This window comes from Sorex fumeus, unplaced genomic scaffold (genome assembly GCF_029834395.1).
Source record: "Sorex fumeus unplaced genomic scaffold, SorFum_2.1 ptg000033l, whole genome shotgun sequence".
Lineage (NCBI taxonomy): Eukaryota > Metazoa > Chordata > Mammalia > Eulipotyphla > Soricidae > Sorex > Sorex fumeus.
In genome coordinates this window covers 4,161,041-4,177,640 of record NW_026606090.1, presented here as the reverse complement: position 1 = coordinate 4,177,640, position 16,600 = coordinate 4,161,041, and the positions used below count along the sequence as shown (strand labels likewise).

General features: G+C 40.7%; 1 protein-coding gene and 1 non-coding gene across 2 annotated transcripts in view; one reads left to right on the top strand and one right to left on the bottom strand.

Moving 5' to 3' along the window:
- The first annotated feature begins 622 nt into the window (after window positions 1–622).
- On the top strand, window positions 623–752 carry LOC130026268 (small nucleolar RNA SNORA24). Its single transcript, XR_008792870.1, has one exon. It is a non-coding gene; the product is annotated as a small nucleolar RNA SNORA24 (small nucleolar RNA).
- A 693-nt stretch (window positions 753–1,445) lies between these two features.
- PRSS12 (serine protease 12) overlaps window positions 1,446–16,600 on the bottom strand; it is a 59,909-nt gene continuing 44,754 nt past the window's right edge. The window contains exons 10-11 of the mRNA XM_056116826.1: window positions 4,216–4,496; window positions 1,446–2,579 (exon numbers count right to left, since the gene is read on the bottom strand). Of these exons, the coding sequence (XP_055972801.1) occupies window positions 2,272–2,579; window positions 4,216–4,496 (589 nt within the window). The 3' untranslated portion in view covers window positions 1,446–2,271. The remainder of the gene's footprint in view (window positions 2,580–4,215; window positions 4,497–16,600) is intronic.

Here is a 16,600-nt window from a genome sequence, read left to right as displayed (position 1 = left end):
CCCGAAATAGACTCAAAGATACCCTCCCAGTGCGGCGGGAGGAAGCAGAAAGAATTTCAAACTCTCGCGAGAACGATGCGCCCACCTCGTCCGCGCATGCGTCCGAAACAAAGCCCGGGCGGGGCGGAGTCGTCAGGCGGAAGTGACACAAGGGGCGGGCCCGAGCCGGAGCTGCTGAGAGGGCGGGGAAAAAGGGAGGATCCAGACAAGCCCCGCCCTCTGTCCATATTGACCCGGAAGCGCGTCATTGGCGCTATAAGAGAGCGTGCTCGCGAGCGCTCGGCCTTTCGCGTCCGGAACCGCGGTTTGCGCTGTGTCTTCTGTGCTCTTGTCTGGGCTCCGGTGCAATGCCGCGTGCTCGTGAGCACCCCGGCCAGCAGCCAGGGGCACGTTTGGAAAGTTCTAGGCCGCAGAACCAAGGAGCCCCTGAGCGTCTCGCGAGGGTTGGAATGATCCTAGCGGATGGCTCGCGCGCTCCAGGCTGAGCTCCCCGAAGGCTTGCGGGGGAGTGGACAGCCTGTGGTCAGGCAGTGGGCGGCGCGTGACCGGCGCCGGGACTAACGGCCTCGCGGGGTGAGTAATGTCCCTGGACGTGCGCGCCGCCTCGCGGGAACCGTGAAACCTCCATGTGTCTTTGGGACCTGCCGCCTGTGGCAGCTTCCCTTCCTAGCCATGGAAGAGCAAACCTTGTTGATTGGCAAAGCTGGCACCACGTCGTTGGTATCAGATTCTGACTTGCACGAGGGACACTTACCGCGGTTGGCGCGCGTTGGGGGTATGTAGCGGTGTCGGTCCCTTGGCCCACGCCCGGGGTGTTTCCAAAGACCCCTTTGACTGGGGTGCGTGTGCCTGCAGATCGGACTTGGTTTGTTTTGGTTTTCGCTTTTGGGGTCACACGTGGCTCTGCACTAAGAAATAATTACTGGTGGTGCTCGGGGGACCAGATGGGATGCTGAGAATAGAGAACCCCGTCGGCCGCGTGCAAGGCAAAAGCCCTACCCACTGTGCTATCGCTCCAGCTCCGCAGATCGGACTTTCAAGTGATTTTTTTTTTCCTTGCAGGTAATCAAGTGGCAGATGTGGAGGAAGTTGGAGCCCGGAAGCCCTTGTAAATTTAATGACTCGGGGCAGGCCAGTGACAGAAGTTCCAGAAACCTGGAGACACCCGCTTCAGGCCTGAGTGATTGTGGTGTGTAAGTTCAGGATAAGTACTCAATAAAATAATTGTGAATACGCTCCTGACTCCGTTATTAAGTGGGTTAGTTAGACCTCATTGCGCGTGGCTCCCTGCTATTCCGAGCTGGTGTGCAAAGTAGATTTCCCACAAACGATGACGAGACATGGGAAAGCTGTGCGCTTTATTTATACAAATTTTCAAGTACATTCCCCCCCCCAAATTTGCTGTAATGAAAGCACATTTTACAAAATCTACTTAACTGAGCAAGCTGTCTACTTGTGGACTGGGAGTTGTTGGAGCACTGGGGTCATCACAAGTAATGCCGGGGGTTCCACCCTTAAAAGCAGGAAGTCATGTTGCTTGTACTTGTATGATCCAAGCTCACTGGTGTTCTGCCCTCTGTACATTTTCCCTGGGCCCTTGTGTGTTTATTTGATGCAGCTCGCATCTGAGAAATTGCTGATACTATTTTACACCTTTAGGAAAAGACTGAGGCTACTCTACAAAGTAATAATATAAAGCACCATTGGGTAAGCACCAGTTAAAAATTTTGTGGGTTTTTTTTTTTTTTTAAGAAAAGCGAAGATTAAAATCATTGCAGAATGAGGAAAGAGATATTCCTACATACTGCCTTAAACTTGTAAGAGGATAACAAATTAATTCAGATGTCTTATGTTTGGGCAAAGAATACATTGCTACCAGAAATGTCCTGTGAGGATATGTAGTAGCTTTGGAAAAGGAGAAAATGGATGACAGTGGGCAGTGTCATTATCGGCAAATGCCCAGCACATAATTTGACTTGAGTCTTAAGTCTGTGGGATGGGTTCTTGGGGTGCCAGGGGATCTCATTATGTTAAGGGCAAATGATTATTTAGCAGATTATCTAAAACGTGATTAAAGTGGGCTTAGATGAAAAGCAGCTCTACCTAAAAATCTATAAAATAAGATAAACTAATATTACATTGAGGTATCTGGAACCAAAAATGTTCACATCACATTCTCAAGCAATGGAAGTACACAATTCTTAACACAACGCAAAATGTCTCTGATCCTCAACCTGAATGTCAAAAGGGATTGCAGTTTTCCACAAAGGATTACAGCTGGGTGACACTTTTTATCCAAGGTACAAATGATGAGACTTTGGTATAAACACCTGGTGAGTCTTTGACACCACAGCCATATCCCCAAGAGGTCACCCCATATACAACCCAGCTCTGATCAGGCCTCTCACACATGAGTGGCCCTCCGCTGTCCCCTTGACAGCTGTCCACACGACTGTGTTCCTGGAGGTTTCCAGCACACAGCATCCTTCCTGTGAACCGACCTTTATAACGTTCTTGGCAAAATCTCTTGGGAAGTAAGGGGATGGCTGCTTGTTGAAGTGTCCTTGAATAGGCTCGTCCTAGTCAAATGGGAAAAAAAAAATCTAGTTAGATTTAAGCTAGAGTTAAGAACAATGAACATTTTTTAGTCTTTAAAAAGAGTATGTATTAGGCATCCAGAGAGTGTATGGTATCTAAGGTTTTTGCATTTGGCCAACCCAGGTTCTATCCTGTACCCCATAGGGTTGCCTGTGTGCACAGAAGTAACCTCTGAGCACTGCCAGGTGTGGCCCAAAACCAAACATCGTCCTTGGGTGCCTTTTTTTTTTTTTTTTAGTGAAACACCATGAGGTACAGTCATAGATTTAATTTTTGTGCTTGGGTTTCAGTCACACAATGATCAAGTACCCATCCCTCCACCATTAGGTGCCTTTTTTAATGTCTGCACTACACATTTCAGTATAATGTGAAAATTTTTCACCTTTTCTCAATACAGAGCCAATAAATTGGGTAGTGTTTATGAACTTGGCAACAGAAATACAGGGTTGTATAGGGCCAGAGAGACAGTATTGGGGTTAAGGTACTTGCAAGACCAGTCTCTCAGTTTTCAGAACACAGCCAGAAGTTAGCCACTGAGCATACTAGAGGAAGCTACCTGGAAAAAGCACTTTTGTGTGAAGTAGGGTTATTTGAATTCTCTGGGAAAAAGCTGGCCCTGATTTTATTTAAAAAGCTGATGCGTAGCCAATCCTCTTAGATTATGCAGAGTACACTGAATTTAAGAACTGCAGAGTATAATTGCATATGAGTAAGGTATTGACTAAGGAAGATTGAGACACAAGATAACCTTTAAGACTAATTGCTTGATGTACTCTGAAAAGTCACTGCATTTTTGTTAATGGCTAAAATGGATAATCTCTGTGATGCTCCTTGTATATCTAAATTCCACTAGCCTCTGACTCTTATTTTCACTACTGGAAAAACAAGTACAATTTCTAAATGTTACCTTTTCCAAATTTAATATAGAATGGGGTAAAATGATCAAATATATTCACTAAAATCTTGAGATTAACTAGAGGAATACCTTTCCTCAAAAATAAAATTCTGAATATATTATGGCAAAGATTTGGTGATCACTGAACACCTAACAATCTTGTGAATTGCACACTTAACTCAGAAGTCACCTGGATCTATTTCCAGTAACATCTTAAGCACTAGTTCTAGATACCAACACAATTACTGTTCTGAAAACTGCATGAACATACAAGGAATACAACCTTCGTTTGGCATTTGGGGGGGGAGATTGCAAAGAAATTTAAGTAGATTTAACTGGATCCCTCCACTTCAACCTCAGCAGCTTTACTTTTGTCTATTATAAATAAGAATTCTCCAAAAGACTCAGTTCAAAATAGAGCACTACTCAAAGCTTTTTAGAGTGCAGATTGTCAAGTCTTTCTCCGGGTAAACTAAAAATTCTTGAAAAAGCTCTTCCTTTGAGGGACCTCAGAGTAGAGGAATCAGCTCAACACCATAAGCAGTTCTGTCACCTTGTACAGTTCCAGTCAGATGTGACAGCACATTTATGCATCGCCTTGTCAGAATTTCCAGATAATAAACTAACTCTCAAAGATTTTTTACCCATTATACACTCAAATGTAGGGCTAATCCGAGACACAGGAAGGAGCCTGGATCTGCTCTGTTTTGTACTCACTGTACCTGTGTCACCCCATCCTGTTATGTAACAATTCGAGGCAGTTTTCTGTGGTCGCTCCCTGCGGAGTGGCAAACAGGCAGGTAAGACGTGGCTGCTGAACCTGGCACACTGCTCCTGCGGCCCCTGTAATCTAACCAGGGCGATGTCGTAGTCACTGCTGTTTGGCCGGTAGGCTCCGTGAATCACGATCTGCTCAACTCTGATTTCTTCTTCAAACTCCTCTGGCACCAGAGTATGATAATCCCCAACTCGAACAACGTAGCTCCTCGTACTGTTCCCGTACCTGAGAGATGGAGAGAGCGAATGAGAGGAATATTTCCAATGCAGGAAATCGGTCACTGACAGGTCAGCAAGGAAGGTGAAAGGGTGACCTGTGGGTTTCTCTGAGTGCCCCCTGCTTCCTGTCCTATACTTGAAACCCATCACTTCTCTTCCATTCCTGGCTTAATCCAGGTAACTAGTTCCTGAGAAGGAGCAAATGGGCGATGAGAGACTAGGAAGCTCTTCCAGACCCGCTGAGTTGCCTGAAAATGAGTCAATCCTTTGAAAGCTCCAGTGTAGTAGCATTTCACAGAAATTGGGAACATTTTCTAGGGTTTGTTATACTGCCAGACTTCCGCCCCCAGTAAAAGGCTACAAAAGTATAGGGACCACACCAGGCTCACTTTTGGACATCAATAGAGAATGAAGCACCTGGTACAGAGAAAGCTCTTAATATGCTAAAAACCTCTTTTGAAAGGTATATACACATATAAACATACTATCATTGCTAATTTAATTGTGTCAGACACTTCAACTCTCACAATAGCAGTATCATAAAAGTTTCTATTAAAAGAAAACTAATGTCCTTGCTAATGCTGGCTGTACATCAGAATAACCTGTACTGTGTTTTTAAAAAAATACAAATGTGCAGCGGCCAGATAGATAGAACAATGGGTACGGCATTTTCCCTGCATGGAGCCAACCTGGGTTCGATCCCCAACACTGCATATCACTCCTGAGTACCATCAGGAGTAATTTCTGAGCACAGAGCCAGGAGTAAGCCCTGAGCACTTCCAAGTGTGGCCCTGAAACAAAGCAAAATGAACATATGTGTGTATGCATATATATATGTATGTGTGTGTGTATATATTTATATATATATGGCTGGAGCAATAGCACAGCAGGTAGGACGGTTTGCCTTGCACACGGCCAACCCGGCCAACCCGAGTTCGATTCCTCCACCCCTCTCAAAGAGCCTGGCAAGCTACCGAGAGTATCTCACCCACACAGCAAAGCCTGGCAAGCTACCCGTGACATATTCAATATGCCATACACAATAACAACAAGTCTCACAATGTTACTGGGCCCGCTCTAGCAAATTGATGAACAAAGGGAGGACAGTTCTACAGTGCTACAGTGTGTGTGTGTGTGTGTGTGTGTGTGTGTGTGTGTGTGTGTATCTGCATCACAAAATTTCTCCTAGCATTAAATTAATAGAGATGATGTAAAAATCACTGTAAAATATGTAATTTTTAATTATTAATGTAAAAATAGGAGGTTGACACTTCCTATTTGGGAGGTCTAATTTCTAACTTTCCTAAATGGCAAATAAAGGAGTAACAAGAAATAATAAGAAGAGTGTGTCAGAGTTCATAAGATATAAAACCCTGCATCTTAGAAAACTTTTTCGTATGTCTTGCAAAACATATTTCTCACTGATAAAATTCCATTTATTTCCCTTTCACTATATTTAGTCCTTTGCATATGGACTTCGAGAATGGAAAAAATATATATTAATAGCACTACTATGTATAAAACACTAATAAAACAAACACGATTTCCACAAAAAATATATTTTAATAAGCTTGTTATAGAAAATCAAACATTCAACATTTTCAGCATTTTATCAATAATTCAAAATTCACTGTTACCTATCTGGGAATGCTTTGTATTTTGAAAGATTACCTCAACTAAGGGCTGGAGCGATAGCACAGAGAGTAGGGTGTTTGCCTTGAATGCGATTGACCCGGGTTCGATTCCCCCGCCACTCTCAGAGAGCCTGGCAAGCTACTCAGAGTATCCCGCCTGCACGGCAGAGCCTGGCAAGCTTGTCATGACGCATTCGATATGCCAAACATAGTAACAAGCGTCACAATGGAGACGTTACTGGGCCCGCTAGAGAAAATCGATGAACAACAAGAGGACAGTGGTACAGATGGATGTAAAAATCAGAGATGATTCAAATTCACAGTCAGGACTGAATCACAGAATCAAAGACTTAAAGGCATGTTTATGAATCCTGCTTCTGCATGCCCAGAATTTCACTGGCTAAAATAAGCAACCTAAAGGATTACAATCAATATCAACACATAAAAACGATATACCTTCAAAACATACTCTATGTTCTGAAATCAAATAATTTGGGGAAAATATTTTCACCCAAAAATTAGTAAGTTCATCAAAGAGAAGCTGATAATAAAATTTAGGAAATACATATATAGTTGGCAAGAAGGGTAAAAGCACTGTTGTCAAATGAAGTTCATTATAGGTTCTTGTACTTTTAAGTGTTCGGCTTAAAGAAATGGGCTCTCTAGGCATCAGGGCTTCAGTTACCTGGTGATATGCGGGAGACTCAACAGCACCAAAAACATTAACTCTAAGCTGCAACACTGAAACTTCGAAATGTGTTGACAGGTGAAGATAGGGTAAGGGTAAGGGTGGGGAAGGAATATGGGAACTCTGGTGGAGGGAAATTGACACTGGTGGTGGGATTGGTGTTGAAATATTATATGCCTAAAACAACTGTAAGTAACTGTAAATCAGTTCTTTAAAAAAAAAAAACTTAATTAAAAAAAAGGAGAAAAGCGCTATCTAAACTCTATGCAGTGATTTCTACACTTTTCACTATATTCTGATTCTATTATCCTATACTTTTAAAAAATTATACTTGAAATTTGAAGAGCCTCTGCCACAAGGCTGGATTAGTTCACAAAGTATTTGTCTCATAATGCTCTCTCTCCTGAAGAGAGTGATTACATGATTCAAAAATAGTAGGTTGGCAGAGGTTCCCAGCATGACTCCAAACTTTCAAAGTGTTTATTATGGTTCTGGATTTCTCAAGAAAACCTACCAAGGTACTATCTTTTCAATATATTGAGCGTTTGTTATTTTGGTAGATTCTACTAGAATTCATGCTTCTAAAACAAACACTTTTGTTTTGGCTGACACACCACTGGGTTGTTTGCTTTGCTGAAATGCCTTCAGTTCCCCCTCAAATAAAAATATGATGAAATTTACAGACAAGCTTGAGCAAGAGAGGATCTGAGACAAGTAGTTCAGTAAAATCCAATTTTCCAATTTCTCTGAGATTCTAAGGTTAAACAATGGCCAAAGATTAGAATTTAAAACTAGAATGGGGTAATTCAGGTTTCAGGGTTAATTCTTAGTTCTCTACACATTCACTTCTGAAACTTAGTATTTTACATCAGCATCTGCACATCTGCTATAGGCACAGTTTGTTCTTCTGTCATTTGGACGAATCTCAAAATATGGGTTAACTTAAAGCTTCCTTTAAGTAGTTGACTATGACTGCTTGTGGAAATGGTTCCGGATGTTAGGAAGGAGCAACATTCTCTATAGACCCTTGTACTGCCATTATATATGTGCCATTATAATGTGCATATATATGTATTAGTATGCTCATATGTTAATATATACGACAAGTGTATATGCTCTGATGTTTTTAACATTTATGGTTTAAAGTATGTTATATGTTTATATATATATATATAAAACCAAACACCATGTTCTTAAGAAGTCTTTCATATACTAGAACATGACTGACATAACTGTCTTCTTGAAAGTTCCATTTCCATTGTACCTCATCTTTTGAATTACAAAGATCTAGACATTTAGATTTTCAGAGAAACCATCACTGAAGTTTTCAGTTCTATAGCACTCCTCAGAAAAAAGTCAAAAAGATAAAATCAAGTTAAAGTCCTATCATTTTTATCTAAAATAATCTTTAACAAGTCATGATTTCTTTTAAAAAAACAATCATACTTGTAGTAGGCCCAGTCCCGATCTGAGCAGCCTTGGAAATCTCAGCCCCAGGTGCCTCACACCTGGGTTCCTTTGCTGGTTCCTTCATGCTTGAGGCTCATCTGAGCGTGTGAAGAGTGGTCTTAAGCATGGCTATGTCTGGTTCCGGAGGTCTTCAGCTGCCTCCACCCAGATCCCCCATCTTCCAGTAGCTAGGCGTCACACCCACCAACTCCCCTCCCTACCCCCACCCCCCCCCCCCACACACACACACACCGCCATGTAATCCCATCAACCTCCAAGCCTGAGAGACTATAAAACCAAGCTTCCGGAAATGCACGGCTAAGAATGCGGCCTCTTATTGTCTAGTTCTCACTCTCAGAAAACCTGGCAGGCTACCAAGAGTATCCTTCCTGCACAACAGAGTCTGGCAAGCTCCCTGTGGCGTATTCAATATGCCAAGAACCAGTAACAATGGTGGGTCTCATTCCCCTGATCCTGAAAGAGCCTCCAATGTGGCACTTGCTAAAATCTCAGGGCTAGGACCAACGGAGACGTTACTGGTGCCTGCTCCAGGAAGTCGATGAACAATGGGATATCAGTGATACTTGCAGCAGATTACAAAAATTGGCCTAGTTTTACTGACCTCCAAAATGGTGTTTGTTATCAGAATAAGCACTTAAGAAGCATTAATTTAATTCTTAGGAGTTAATCTCAATTATATAGCTGCACCAACAAAAAGAGGATCATTTTGTGGTATTTGTGGTTATAATTTAGAGTAGAAAACAGCAAAAGTTTGCAATTTATTTTATGTTGTGTAAGGTTCACAGAACAACTACAAAAAAACCCTTAATTTATCCATGTTTCCATTTCAATTTGCCAAAAGGATATTGCATTCCAGAGTCTGCACTGCATTAACTAGAAAAAATATGAAAAATGTTACAGATGATCTTTAAGCTGATACACCAACCACCTCAGTTATCTGTGTTACACTGGCATGAAGTGTTCTGGATGCCTCACAAAAAATTAAAGCTGTGAACAAATCAGAGTTGGATTACTGGAGTTTTGCCCATCATAAAGTTCCCTGTCATGTAAAAACATTAGGGGGCAATGAGACAGTTCAATGGGATGTTGCAAGCAGGAGGCCCAGGGCCAATCCCCTGCATTGCATAGTACTCGGAGGACTGCCAGTAGTGACCTCCAAGCATTGCCAAGTTGGCCCCAAAACAACTCATCTGAAATTATAAATGATCCGACCTGAAGTAACTATACTCTGGTCTCATCTCCCCCAGCAGTCCTCCCAAGATTATTTCTGATATGGCATTAGATAAAAGAGTCACTACTCTCTGAAGACAAACAAACCAAATAAATTGTCATCCTGTAGAATAAAATAATATTTAATGGTAATAATATTTTATGCCTTATGTTCAGAAACGGCTATTTAAAAGTAGAGCTTATATGTTCACTGCAAGAGTTAGGAACCAAAGATTATCCAATGAACAATAAATTATATGTGTAGTAGGCTGGAAGTTAATAAAATAGTGGAAAAACAAATACGTTTTGTAGAAAATATGAGATATTTTGGCCCCCTACAAATACACTGTAAATTAGCCACCCCAGAGAATCTAAAAGGAAGGTTGCCTTAGAACCTGACTACATTTTTTCTACACAACAATTTCTATAATTCCAGAGGAAATATATTTTTGCAAATCTCATTGCTTCTGATGATTAAAGGACTGTTGTGTAAACCAAGTCCTTGTACCTAAAAAACAAATTGGGAGCTTGTTCTAATCACTGGTATATTTTCCTGTGTGTTTTAATAAACTCACTGCAATAAAGATAAGTATTGTCGCTTCCTAAGGCATTTCAAAATAGAAAAACCATGAAATCCAGTTTCAGACCAAGTTAGATAAATATGTAACATACTTTCAAAACATATTAGTTTGTACTCACAGTAAGAGTCTTACATTGGGCTGGAGTGATAGTCCAGGGGGAAGGGCATTTGCCCTGCAAGCGGCCCACCTGGGTTTGATCCCCAACATCCCATATGGTCCCCTGAGCACTGCCAGGAGTAATTCCTGAGTGCAGAGCCAGGAGTAACCCCTGAGCATTGCCAGGTGTGACCCAAAAAGCCAAATAAATCTTTTAAAATGTCTTGTGTTATATCCAAAGTGTAATTCTGTATATCATATTCTGCTCCTCTGCTTTTTAATCAACTATCTTATTCTGTGCAAATAATATGAAGAAATTTAGAGTGACATATGGAAGGAGTTATCTGTTGGTCAAAGTTTAAAATACTACCATCCTCTGAAGAATCCAATGCCCTTAAATATATCTACTCTCTGGCAACTGAATACTACTTTCATCATGCAACAATCATTTGGAGTATCTACTATGTGCCAAATAATACACTAGACACTTAGTTTATAAACACAAATGAGACTTTAAGCAATAATAAAGAAGGAGCAGGCCAAGGGAAGAATAATGACATGTAAACAAACAAATCCGAGCATGTAGTACAGAGAAAAACTAAGGCATTTAACCTCAAGTGGAAATTTGAGGCAATTTTAATAGTTGAACCCCTAAGACTGTTAGTAATGACTTGAAAGACAAGAATTTTTGAACAAGAGGATAATGTTAAAGGTCTCACTGACTTATTTCACCATAATTCCAAGTCGTAGAATGACCACTCCATATTCTCTATATTTTCCTGCCTTATTTTTCTCCACTGATCAGTGGAATAAAATGATCCCAAATTCTCTTATTTTGTTAACAATAACAGTTAATTCCATGTTTTTTAAGTCAAACATAATAAGGGCCCACACTGATTTTGAATTTTATAATTTATAAAATACTTCCATGACCTTCACAGATTTTTTTCTTTTCACTATGGAACATCACTTTCTCCATCTTGCAAATAAGAAAATGCCAGTCCCAAGCAAGATCATCTACAAAGTTAGGCAGCAAACACTTAGAGAAACAATTGTCACCCAGGTCTTTGAAACCAAATCCACAAGTCTTGTTACACAATATCAAGCACTGAATTCTGTTGCAGTTCTACCTTCTCTCACTCCATTCCTCTTCCATTTCCAGCTCTATTATTCCAATGATCTTATTACAGACCTCCCTCCAGTTCATACCACTGTGGTCCTTAATCACTGGGTAACATGGATTAATTTGAGTCATAACAGGAAAAACTGGATCCCACGCCAGGCTATTTTCACTCGGGGCACCCCAGAGGGGGGCGGGTGAGAGCCCTCCCAGCCCCAAGGAACCCAGCCCCTACCCAACTGCCGCCATGCTCCAAGTTGCTTTCCAGACCGTACAGCCACACATCATAAGACAACACTTGTTACCCATTTTCCATAATTAACACACCATGTTTGATGAAGTTCAGATAGCAGGCAACAAATCATAGAAATATATACATATATATATATATACATATATATATATATATATATATATATATATATATATATATACCTCTCGGAGAGCCCAACAAGCTACTGAGAGTATCCCACCCACATGAGCAGAGCCTGGCAAGCTCCCCGTGGCGTATTCAATATGCCAAAACCAGTAACTATAACAGGTCTCATTCCCCTGACCCTGAAAGAGCCTCCAATCGTTGGGAAAAGACGATAAAGGAGAGGCTGCTTACTCAGGGCTGGGACGAATAGAGATGTTACTGGTGACTGCTTGAGTAAATCCACGAACAACAGGATGACAGGGACAGTGACAGTGACAGGAAAAACAGTAGAGTCTGGCAAGCTACCCATAACATATTCGATATGCCAAAAACAGTAACAATAACAGGTCTCATTCCCCTAACCCTGAAAGAGCCTCCAATACAACAGTGTTGGGAAGGATGAGTAAGGAGAGGCTGCTAAAATCTCAGGATTGGGATGAATGGAGACATTGCTGGCACCCGCTAGAGCAAATCAATGAACAATGGGATGACAGTGATACAGTGATACAGGAAAAACATATAAGCATATATGCAAGGATCCTTCATCTAGTTTGAAGCTCATTCACACACTCCTACATTAATCAACACTCTTTCTCCTCTCATTTCTGTCTTGTTTATTTCCAAATAACCTATCGCCCAAAACTTCTTAATGCTCGTTTACAATATTCTGAAATTAAGTTTTGGATCCACACCTGGCAGTACTTGGGGATTACTTCTGGTGTGTAGCTTGGGGAATTATATGATGCCAGGGATGGAAGTCAAGACTCCCAAATACTTGTTGGTCATCTCCCCGGCCCTTATGGTCATATTTCAAGGCTTAGTAGCATCCCACTGCCCAATGAATAAAATGCATTGTCCTGACATTCTAGATCTTCCTGCATAATTCCATGAAACAAGTGCAGGATTGCTACTCTGCCATCCTTAATAACTGCCACCCATCGTATATTCTCTGTTCTTTATGCTCTAAAAATTTGTCATTTTTTACCTTCAGTCTCAGCCTATGCAAGAGTCCAGTCTCTCTGCTCAAAATGGCCCTTCCTCCCACCATTAGCCTAGTTCATCTTTATACTGTTCTCATATTGGGGCAGGGTAATAACAAGGCAGTGACTAGGGCTTTGCATGTGGCTGACCTGACTTCAATTCCTGATACCCCATGTGATTCTCTGACCACCACCAGGAGTGATGCCTGAGCAGAGTCAGAAGTAAGCCCTAAGCACCATGGGGTGTGGCCCCCAAACTCAAACAAATCTTAAAATATTCTAACTTTCCCTACATATAAAAATCAAAAACAACAACAAAAACCTAAAACAAAAATAATCTACCTTTCATTAAAATCACTAGTACAAATAATTAAAATAGCACAAAACAAATTTAAAAAATAGCACAAAACAAATCTAATCCCAACCCATGCCACCTCCCCTCTCTACTTCTTTCATGAACTGGGTCACTTTTCAATGTGTGGTCCCCAGAACTGAGCATAGTTCTCTTGGTTTTCTAGTGGCAGGGTTATTGTCCTTAACAATAGCTTGAGCACATTAAAATCGATTAACAAGGCTCTTTGAGGTTTTGTCACATTGCTCTATCTGTATTGCCCAAGATTAATTAACTCTGTGGACAACATTATGCTGCTGACTTATTATAGTAAATGCATTAAAACTCATCAGGCTTTTTCACTTGTGCTGCATCTGAGCCACATTTCCTGGAGCTAAAGCCAGCATTTCACTTCACCCCTATTCCCTATTGCTTGTTAAAAGCTGCTTGTCAAGACTCTTTGGTTGACAAGGATCCTATTCCTTGTCCCTCCCAAACTCCTAGAACTCAAAAGTATAATTAACATATCATCAGTGTCCTTAATGTGCTGAATGTGACAAGGATAAGTATCCTGTCAACTCCGTTACATTTTCCTCATAATCATTCTCCAAAAATTCAGATCGTAGTTTTGCTTTACACATGGGTCTTTACTCTTAGTGTACAGCAGAATCATCTGAGAAGAATCAGAGAAATAGTACAGCAGGTAAGTTCTTTGCCTTACACATAGCTAACTCAGAGTTAGTCCCTACCACTGAATAGAGTTCCCTGAGCACTGCAAGGAGTGACTGAATATGGAGCCAACAGTAAGTCTTAAGAACTGCCAGTTGTGGCCCCCACAGAAAAAAAAATTATCTTTAGATTCTTGATAAGTATGAAAATAGTTGAGTTTCAGCTCCAAATATTCTGTAGGTCTGGATAGGGGCATAGAATTTTTTATAATTTATTTATTGAATCACTGTGGGAAAAGTTACAGAGCTTTCAGGTTTAGGTCTCAGTCATGTAAATATCAAACACATTTCCCTTTACCAATAATTATTTTTTACCACGAACCCCAATAGAACCCCACCTCCCACCCCTCCCAATTCCTGTGAGGCAGATGAGTTCTAGTTAACATTCTATCTACTTTGACTAGATTCATTGTTTCGATAAAAGATGCACCATTATTATTTAGAGTTTACGACCCCTCCCCCCCCCCCCCGAATCAGACATGCTAAAAAAGCGTTGTGAAATGATTTGCTTTCTACAGCTGGGTTTAAGAATTAAATGATGCTATTGCGGCCGCGCGGTTTTGGATTTCTGCTATTTTACTTATTAACCCTGGAAGTATTTCTATTAAAAGTCAGATAATTAAGATGTTGGTTTCTGTGCTCTGGAGTCATGGCCGTGCCGGAGAGCCGCTCATGGGGGGCAACTGGTGACCTCGGTAGGGCGTGAAGGACAGACCGGAACGCCCCCCTTCCCATGAGGTTTTTGTCGCCCCCGACCCCCGGCTCAAACCTGCTGTACACAAGGCTCCCATGCGGTAGCCATCTTTCTTTCCTAGAAATCTGAGTTTTTAACAAACTAAATGTATCGAATATTGTCATGAAAAGATCACATTTAGAAATGGTGTCCGCAGAGCTGGGCAAGTGGACAAATAGCTGAAATCTAAATAACATCTATGTTTTAATGAATATTTCATTCACAATGTTATTGTCTTTTGAGAAATGGGCTATGCTGATGTAAAACAGTAAATGTCTGAGAAGCTGGTAAAGGGTATATGGTAACCTATCTATGCACCTTCTCAAAAAATTACTTAAAGTTTTCAGCTTTGAGGTTCTGCCCAGCATTTCTTAGCGCTTACTCCTGTCTGTACTCAGGGATCACTCCTGGTGGTGCTCAGGAGATGATATATGATATCAGGGATTGAAGCAGAGTTAACTGTGTGCAAAGCAAATGCCTACGCTCCTGTGGTCTCTCTCCAGCTCAAAATCTAAATTCATTTCAAAGCAAAAGTTATACTTCATTGATCTGAGACCCCTTAGGGCCCTCACACTAACACATCCTCAGGCCCTCACACTGAACCACTGGTCCAGTTAGCCGGAAAGAGCCCCAGATATTCTGAGCAATGCTTGAGTGCTCCCCCCAAATTCTCTGATCACAGCCTATCTATAATATCACATTTCCCTCTGTTGGGTTCCTAAACTATAATGAAAACTCTTATGATAGCAAAGATCCTATTTGTCTTGTTCTCCATTTATACACCTAATTTGTTGAATATTCCAGGGAACACAAGGGGTCTAATAACTATTTGTGAATGCATGAAGGGTCAAAAAAAAGGTCAATGAGCACATGATTTCCATGCAGGAGATCAAGGTTCAATGCCCAGTACCATATGTCCTTTAAGCACACGACCCCAAGCACCAAGCTGAAGGTAGCCCCTGAGAACTGCTACTGTGACCCCAGACACAAAAAAAGTTCATGAAAAATATCTTTTTTGTTGTCAGTACCATTGAAATAACATGAATGTATTAAACTCATTGGAATGTAGGTAAATCCTCAAATTTAATTATTATCCCAGAAATCACAAAGGCTATATAAAACATATATTTATTTCTTCTTCACCCACTTGAACATGGATAAATAATTTTAAGAATAAATAGAGAGAAGTGAAGAAAGATCCTAGAAACTGAGAGAAACTGAGATATATGAGACTTTGCTTTATGAAAATAACGGGTAAAAAGTAGCATGTTAGTAAAAAATGTGCTGGGAAAAATACTTATAAAGAAAAAATAAGACTATGTTATTGGAGCTGCAGTGATAGTAAAGTAGATGATCACTTATGATCATTTTCAAGACACAAAATACAGTACTTGCAAGCTGTCATTCTGGGTTCAAGCCCTAGCACCCCAGTGGATCCCTCAAGTCACACCAGAAGTGATCCCTGAGCACAGAGCCAGGAGTCAGTCCTGATCATTGCTGAGTATGGCCAAAAATTAAAAATTTTACAACTAGGTTATTTTATTATAACACACAAAATACAAAAATAAAAAGCAAACAGATAACTAATGTAAAATGTGAAGAAAAACAACTGTACTAAAAAAATGTATTTGTAACAAATAATGATTTGGAACATAAAATATACCCCAAATTTGAAAATCAATGACAAAAATACAATTTAGTAGATAAGTAAAGGATATAAATAGAAGGACTAATTAGGGAAATATAAAAAATAAATCTCCAAGCCCCAAAATGGCAAAAATTTTAAATGTTTATGGAACAAGTTGATGTGATGTGAAAAAATAGAAATGAAAACATTACTATAGTCTAAACTAATACAACTACTTTATTTTTCATTGTTTTGCGGGGAGCCATACCCAGCTTTGTTCAGGGCTTACTGGTGGCAGGTTCAGTGGACCATATGTGGTGCCAGGGATCAAATCTGGGTCACCTGCATGCAAAGCAAGTGCCCTAACTATTGTAGTATCACTCCAGGCCTTGACACCACTGCTTTAGAAAGTAAAAATGTTTCAGTAAAAAGCATGCACACTGGTGTACCAAATAAAACAGGTAAAGAAAGTTTCACTGTCACTGTCCTCCCATTG